Source organism: Crocodylus siamensis, chromosome 6 (genome assembly GCF_052110815.1).
Source record: "Crocodylus siamensis isolate JL-2025a chromosome 6, ASM5211081v1, whole genome shotgun sequence".
Taxonomy (NCBI): Eukaryota; Metazoa; Chordata; order Crocodylia; family Crocodylidae; genus Crocodylus; species Crocodylus siamensis.
In genome coordinates this window covers 20,807,880-20,816,335 of record NC_143400.1, presented here as the reverse complement: position 1 = coordinate 20,816,335, position 8,456 = coordinate 20,807,880, and the positions used below count along the sequence as shown (strand labels likewise).

The following is an 8,456-nucleotide window of genomic DNA, read 5'->3' as shown; positions in this document are numbered from 1 at the left end:
GGGAGAGACACAGAGGGAGAGAAAGAAAAGAGATTGAGGGAGAAGGATTAAGAAAGAGACTGAGATAGATATGGAGAGAGGGAGAGCGAGGTTGATGGGTTAACCTATAGCCTGTAGACATTGTGACAACCGGTACTTCCAAAACCTCTTTCCTGCAGAGACCAGGGCCAGATATCCTAGAAAATGAGGGTTGAAGGGACCTCAGGAGTCACATCTAGTCCAGCCCCCTGCTACATCCTCTCAGCCAGGGCTTTGTCTAGCCGGGTCTTAAAAACCTCCAAGGATGGAGATCCCACCACCTCGCTGGGTAACCTGTTCCAGTGTTTTACCAACTTCTTCCTGAGAGAGTTTTTCCTAATATCCAGCCTCAGCTTCCCTGGCAGCACCTGGAGCCCATTGCTCCTTGTTCTGTCACTGGCTGCCACTGAGAACAGTCCAGCTCCATCCTGTCTTGAGCCCCCTTCAGGGAGTTGAAGGCCGCTATTCAATCCCCTCTCAGTCTTCTCTTCTCCACACTGAACCAGCCCTGTTCCCTGAGCCTCTTCACATCAGTCCTGCTCCCCAGCCCCCAACCCATTTTCATTGCCCTCCGCTGGACTTTCTCCAGTTTGTCCGTGTCCGTTGTGTAGTGGGGGTCCCGGAGCTGGACAGAGGACTCCAGATGTTGCCTCACCAGTGGCAGAGGTGAAGAATTGCTTCCCTCCATCTGCTGGCAAGGCTCCTACTAATGCACCCCAGGGTGCTGTTAACCTTCTTCAGAAGGGCACCCTGTTGGCTCCTATTCAGCTTGTTGTCCACTGTCACCCCCAGGTCCTTTTCTGCAGAGCTGCTGCTTAGCTGGGAGCTGTTAGGCTTTGGAGTAGTGTGCAGGCATCTGTCCCACTTCCCGTGCCCTGTGTCAGCACAGGGCAGGACCCCCACATAGCCCCTTCCTTGGGGAAGGTGAGGCCAGAGGGTGCTGAAGCTGTCTAAGGGGCTGTGGATCCACAGCAGTGGGTCGTGGTCCTGGGTTCCCCGTCACACAACAAAACCCTGTTGTCTCCTTCCTGCAGGCAGCCAGGAGCTCGGACACTGCCGACCGGCCCCACTTGCGAGGGGCGGGAGAGCAAGAGCGCAGGCCCAGGCTCATGAGGCAGACTAGATGGCTGCCAAGCTGGAGCCGGCACCAGCTGTAGTTCTTCCCTTCCCAGCACTGATGCATCCTCCGGCGTCAAAGGGGGAGCAGGATCCATCAGGCCCCAAGGCCAAGGCAGGAGCTGAGACGACAGGGAAAGTCCCTCCTGTTATCCAGGCTGGAACAGGCCTCCCGACATGGGAGGCATCACAAGAGGTCAAGGAGGAACCGCCAGAGGAGCCTGTCCAGCGCTGGCAGGTGAGTGTCTCTGTGCTGGGGCTGTGCTGTCAAATGTGGCATGGGAGTCAGCTGCCCTGACCTGGAGTGCCTGCTCCCAAACAGCCACGGGAGGCGAGCAGCCGCCTGCGGGAGCTGTGCCGGGGCTGGCTGGAGCTGCAGCGCCGCAGCCCGGAGCAGGTGCTGGAGCTGGTGGTGCTGGAGCAGTTCCTGGCCATCCTGCCGCGGGGCATGCGGAGTTGGGAGTGGGGGCGCGGCGTGGAGACCTGCGCCCAGGCCGTGGCCCTGGCCGAGGAGTTTTGGCTGGGGCGTCGAAGGTTGAGACACTTCAGATAAGAGCATTTCACCCCCCACCCCAATTGATGCTGCCTCCCATCTCTGTGTCTAGGGATGCTCCTTCTCAGCCCCATCTTTCCCAGCTCCCAGTAACATGGTTATCTTGTCACCAGGTCACAGTGCACAAACATCTCCAAGACGTGGCCTTGGACATGGAGGGATCTGGGGCATTGAGGGAACCTCTTGGCTCCCAGGAGAAGGGCGGATGGAGCGAAACCCCAGGGCCCCAGGAGGAGCTGACTTGTGTCCCCAAAGAGGAGCCCCCATCCCACCAGGAGCCAGGTAATGTGCCAGGGGCCTGGGTAAGGTAATGAGGAGCCTGGCTGCGGGTGCCTGCCTGGCTGTTCAGCCTCCAGAGTGAAGGGCTGTGCAGTAACAGGGCCTTGATCTCTGTCACAGCTCCAGTGTGACAGCAGCACCCGGGGGGGATCCTTTGTCTTTGTCATGCTTTCCCAAATCCTGGGGTTGGGGAGTGGGTTATTGAGAGAGTGTTCCTGGGGCCAGGGCAAGCCCTGCACAGCCGGGGCAGGGGGCATGACAGAGCCACGCGTGGCTTGTCTGGGGGGTGCCCAGCGACGGGAGGGGGCGGTGGCTTTCACTGCTGCATGCATGCTGGGAGACCCGGGGGGGGCGGGGCGTGTGCCCAGGATCTGCACAGGGTGGGGCGGGCTGGGGCTGTGTTGGGCTCTTCCCGCCAGGGGGGTTGGGCTGCAATGCGCTCAGGATGGGAGACAGTGGTGCTGGGAGGCGGGGGCTGAGGGGGCTATGGCAAATTTTGGGGTGGCCACAGCCCCCTCCCAGTGCTGCTTCCCACCCCAGTTGCAGTATGGCCTGCCTTGCCCTGCACACATTGGGGGTGCACCCCACCATGCCTCCTGGGGTGCCCGTAGCAGCAGGAGCTGTGCTCCCTGAATGAGCCTATCACAGCTCTGTCCTGCTTCGTGCCTCAGCTGTGCAGTGCCTGCCCCAGCCCCACTCCCTCCCTCCCTCACCGCTGCCTGCCCCCCACCCCAACCCTGCTGCAGCCACCAGAAGCCCACAGCCAGGCTGCCTTGTGGCCCTACCACAGCCCTGCGTTTGGCGAAGCTAAGCCCCGTTAGCCCCCCGTGCCCCTTTCGCTGCCTGTGCCAGCCATCTAGTAGTCCACTGACCTTTCGTTTCCAAACTGATTTATGCCTCATGTTACGTGGATATTTATCGTTTTCACCATGATGATTGCTGCTGCTACTGGCCATTTACAGGTTATTTGCATCGTTGAGTTTTCACCAGTGGGTCTTTTTCTAAAACCCTGTCTACAGAAACGCATCGAGGCCAGCAAGCCTTCCTTATCTCTTCTTGCCTGTCATTGGCAGTGTTTCTATTTGGACAAAACCTGCAGCAGCTTTGCTCAGCTTTAACCAGCTAGTCGCTTTTTAACAAAATTCCATGACTAATGCAAGGTCTCGTGGGAGCGGATGCTAGCAGTTTTTCTGATTTACACTGAATGCTACTGTGAACATTATCAGTGCTAGAGTCCCAGTCCCAAGAATGGGCTGGTGTGAGTGTCCAGGCAGTGGGTTTTCTCTAGTGACTTTGGGCTGGTTTTTATTTACAATTAACTCCAGGTGTCTGTCCCGCTGCAGATTCCCCTGACACAGAGGAAACCTGGGACTCGTCAGCAGATGAAACCTCCTTGAGCTGCTTCCCCAAACGAGGCCGTCCGAGAGGGGCAGGTAAGAGGCAACAGTGTTGCCCTTTCCAGCAGCAAGCAGAAGGCACTGCCCGTTATCAGAAAACTCTTGTCTGCTCGTGTGTGGTGTTCGAGATGGATTCATCACTTTGCCTATTCTCCTGGCATCCCCCTAAAGGAGCAAGTGCAGCTCCTGGAGCAAGTGGCACTGTTGGTTCCCTCCTCCTCATCTATAGTGTCAATCCTGATGCAGCCCAGAATCCCCATTATGTTCGTCACAGAGTGATGTCCGTGGTGGCCACTCCCAGCAAGGGCAGAGTCATTGGGGCTCACCTACAGCTGCATGATTGTGGAGGTCTATTAGAAGGGCTCTGCTACATGTTCAAATGAAAGCTGGATAAAAACCAGCCACAGAGTTGTTCACATTTTCAAGTACTACCTCTGCAGCTGGTTGGTTCTTTTGAGAGCTGGGGAGATATTTGTATCACGTGGTTACACCTTTGCGCATGTGGTTGGTCTAAATGTATTGCACAATACACAAGCTAATTACGTAACACATGTAACATGTAACCAGGACCTTGGAAGACCTGTGCGATTTTTGGCTCTTCTATCGCTCTCCTCTCCCACACACTGAGGTCCGGGGGCTGACTTAGGTACACACCAGCATAAGGGAGTAGCAGGGCTTTCCCTTTGCCAGTGGCACTAGGGCTAACCTGCGTTGCCCTTGCTGTCCTCATTGGGTGTTATGGATGTGTTGTCGGTGTTGGGGGCCCTGCCACACATTTTATGCAATTTACTGATTAATTGCACAATAAATTTAGACTGGCCACATGTGCAAAGTTGTAATCATGTGATAAAAATGAGTACCCAGCTGTGAAGAGAGCCAACCAGCTACTGAGCTAGCACTGGAAAATCTATAACAACTTTATAGCTGGTTTCTATCCAGCTGGAATTAGCATGGAGCAGGGCTTGAAGTCTCAGGGACTGCGGTCACTGCCAGGTGATGCCAACACGTCTTGTCTTAAAAAAACAACCAGACTCAGTTTGGTGGCATAGGTTTAGCCAGGTTTATTGTCCACAAGGCGTGACCCTAAGCGACTTGTTATCTGACAGTCATGGTGTTAGTATGCTTAGGCCCGTGAGATGGCGTTGGGACGGCACGAGATGACACAGGACCCCCTAGACCAGAGGCGGGCAATTATTTCGACTGGAAGGCTGCTTAATGAATCTGTTGAGGGTCGCATGGGTAGCCCCACCCCTTAACTGTTCCCCCATACCCTGGTCACTGTCTTGGAACTGGAAGTGCAGCCCCCTAACTTTTGCCACTGGAAGTCCCTCCCCTTGCCCTGAACATACTCCTTTTGGGAAGGGAGGGTGTGGTTTTCAAGCCGGAAGTCACACCCCAAAGCATGGTTGATGACATAAGACCCACCCACCCAACCTTGCCCTGCAGGTCCCAAAATCCCTTGCCCCCACCACATGATCCCTGACATCATAGATTTCATAGACATTAGGGCTGGAAGGGACCTCGGGAGATCATCGAGTCCAGCCCCCCGCCCAAAGGGCAGGAAGTCAGCTGGGGTCATAGGATCCCAGCAAGATAAGCATCCAATTTACTCTTGAAGGTGTTCAATGTAGGTGCTTGAACCACCTCCGCTGGCAGACTGTTCCAGACCTTGGGGGCTCGGACAGTAAAGAAATTCTTCCTTATGTCCAGCCTGAAACGATCTTGCAGGAGTTTGTGACCATTCGACCTCGTCATCCCTTGGGGCGCTCTGGTGAACAGACGTTCCCCCAGATCCTGGTGGTCACCCCGATAAACTTATAGGTGGCCATCAGATCACCCCTGAGCCTGCGCTTTTCCAGGCTAAAGAGTCCCATGGCTCTCAGCCTGTTGTCATAAGATCTGTTTTCCTGACCTCTGATCATGCGCGTAGCTCTCCTCTGGACTCTCTCAAGCTTCTCCACATCCTTTTTGAATTGTGGAGCCCAAAACTGGACGCAGTACTCCAGCTGCGGCCTCACCAAGGCCGAGTACAAGGGGAGAATGACATCCCGGGATTTGCTCAAGAAGCGTCTATGAATGCACGCCAGCATTTTGGTCGCTTTACTAGCCGCAGCATTGCATTGCAGGCTCATGTTCATCTTGTGGTCAATGATGACCCCCAAGTCTTTTTCTTCTGTAGTGCTAACCGACGTAGCACTGCCGAGCCTATAAGGGTGCTGCAGGTTTTTCCTCCCAAGGTGGAGAACCTTGCATTTTTCAGTGTTAAACACCATGAGGTTCTCGTCTGCCCATTTGCTGAGCTTGTCCAGGTCAGCCTGGATCATCCGCCTATCTTCTGGCGTGGATGCTTTGCCCCAAAGTTTGGTGTCATCGGCGAACTTGGCCAGTCCACTCCTGACTCCAATGTCCACATCGTTAATGAAGATGTTGAACAGTCTGGGTCCCAGGACAGAGCCTTGATGGACCCCACTGGTCACAGGGCACCATGATGAGTGACTGCCATCAATCACAACCCTCTGGGTCTGACCACGAAGCCAATTTCCCAGCCAGCGGATCGTGGTGGTCTACCACTGGACTGGGAAACACTGCCCCTCCACAGGGCCCACCCTTATGGTGCACGACCTGCTCCTGGGACCCCAAGAACTCTGCCCTCTAGGCCACAAGGCACAGGCACAACCTAGCAAGTAGTGAGGGGCTGTGACCCCTCTAACATCCTGCCTCATCACCCTCAACCACTTAGTGGGGGTTTCAGGGGCATCGAACCTTCCTGAGAACGGAGACAAACCAGTTGAATCAAGGACTGCACACACACAGTCTTTCAAAAAAATCAGTTTGACAAAGTATAGATAAGATATCATGCATTATAAATCAAACATCTACTATAAAAGATTTTAATTTTATTTTGAAAAGTTGTGTATGTAGAGATGATTGAATAATTGCTCAAAATAAAGTCTTACTGTTCTATGCTGTACACTGCCCAAAGCATAGGTGCGGTGTAGCAGACCTCTCAAACCTCTTGCAGTTGGGCATCCCATTCCTCCCCTGGCTTGTACCAGCCAGTGGTCTCACTTGCCACAACTTGATGGAATAAGCTGACTAGGTAAGAATGGGCTCTTGGTTAGTTGGCCCTCGTCTAGGTGGGGTTACTTCACCCCGTCTGCTTTTGCATTAGCTGTGCCTGTTGGCTCTGAGCCCACTTCTCAGGACTACAGACTTCAGGTCTTAACCAGCCCTTCTCAAACAAAAATACCCTGCCACAGGTTTACTTCATCCTAGGCAGCTTACTTCAACTCCCAACCAAAAATAAAACCGAAAAGCCTTGGAACACAGCTGCTTCCGCAGTGTGCCACTGCTAGTCTCTCTAGCTCAGGCGTGCCTCCAGGTCACTCATCTCTGGCTGTCCTTCAAGTCAGTCGCCCGCTCTGCAGGGAGCTCCATCCCTTTTGGGCTCCTGCCATTCCTCTGCCTCTGTGTCCAGAGTTGGGGCTGCACAGAGTGGAAAAGGTATTAGTGCAAGAAAACCATCAACATCCCAAGCTGTCTAGTAACAAGGAAGGGGCCTTGTTACAATATTGAAAATTTAGTTAAAGCAAAACAAAGGAACTCAATGGGAAGAATGAAACCTCTGAGGTGCGTTAACCAGGAAATCAGTCAGGTGTCATCTCTGTTGTAATGCGGAGCACTGCTTCAAGGTGGTCGTCATTCATCGAAGATCTCAGATTTGATTGGTTGACTTTTATTACAGAAAATGCCTGCTTACATACATATGTTGATCCAAACAGCACAAGGATCTTCTGGGCTTGAGCCTTGATATGTGGAAACTTTTACTCATTGAGAGAGGTGCAAAAGCTAGGAAGTGTAGCACTGATTTGAATTGCTCCACAAGCAATGCATCATGCTGCAGGTCAATAAACTCGAGTTGGAGGTCATCACATAGAGCATTGTCAACATCAAATGTGTGAAAGGTGAGGAGACTAAAAACAGGTCTTCTTTATCATTCAAAAATCCTTGAATCAGTGAGAAAATTTAGCATGGAAGTCCACCAGTAATGACATTTTTAAGGTTTTGATCACAAACAGAAATCAGCTGCAACATGAGAAAAGGAAACAGAGATTTCGGCCATATCTGATGGGAGGAAGGGAGTAACTTCATCATAAATGACCTGATGCTGGAATGGAATTCATGAGCAAAAAGCCCCTTCCCTTGCAGTCATGAATTCAGATCATTCATGTAACTCATGATATCAATAGTAAATGCAAAATCAGAGAGCCAGTCCACATTGTTCAGGTGTGGGAAATCGAAGTCTTTTCCTTTCATGTTCAAAAATAAACCACTCCCAGCTCTCAATTCCCACCTCTTTTCAAAACATGACCCAGTCTAAGCCGTCTTACGTTGGTATGATACAGAACACCTGTGCGCTCAAATTCAGACTTCAAGCAGAGTTACAAATTGCCTGTGGTTTAATCCTCTTGCTAGAATGACAGCTTTTGTAACTGTGTCCACGACGGTGCTTAGTTTTAGAATACTTTTACAGAGGACGTCTTGATGAATAATACAGTGTAGAAAAATAGTTTTCTGTTCTGGATTTGGTTCTTTGACTTGGTCTTGAATTCTTTTCACCAATCCAACGTGTTCACTTGTCAGGTTTGGGCTTCCATCGGTGGTCACACTCACGATTGTTTTCCAGTCCACTCCCAATTTTGACATGCATTGATTTACCACCTCCAATAAATCTTGTCCAGTTGTTGTGTCTTTCATTGACTGCATCAGTGCCAATTCTTCTGTGATTTCAAAATTTTCAGTGATTCCTGGACTGAAAATCAACAACTGGGCTGTGTCTTTGACATCACAATTGTGATTGGGTGCCAATGAAAAATATGAGAAATCATTTACCTTACTTTTCAACTGCTGGTGCAGGTTCTGAAAGAGATCTTCGACGGGTCTCACAATAGTCTGCCTCAACAAGCAGCGTTCTCAAACTGCTTTTTCTTGTCTGGGCACAAAATTGCCGCACACTCGACCATACATTCCTTTACAAATTCTCCTTCAGAGAATAGTTTGCTCTTCTTGGCAATTTTGTGTGCAATCACGTA

At 51.8% G+C, this 8,456-nt stretch overlaps 1 protein-coding gene across 2 annotated transcripts in view; it reads left to right on the top strand.

The window, feature by feature from the left end:
- Positions 1–8,456, top strand: part of LOC149861534 (uncharacterized) — a 30,605-nt gene that overhangs the window by 1,940 nt on the left and 20,209 nt on the right. The window contains exons 1-4 of one of the 2 annotated variants that reach the window (XM_090052394.1): positions 814–942; positions 1,053–1,372; positions 1,801–1,969; positions 3,310–3,399. In XM_090052394.1, coding sequence (XP_089908520.1) covers positions 1,142–1,372; positions 1,801–1,969; positions 3,310–3,399 — 490 coding nt within the window. In that variant the 5' untranslated portion in view covers positions 814–942; positions 1,053–1,141. Of the gene's footprint in view, positions 1–813; positions 943–1,052; positions 1,373–1,800; positions 1,970–3,309; positions 3,400–8,456 lie in introns of those variants that run through there. The other variant, XM_090052393.1, reaches the window with a different exon arrangement.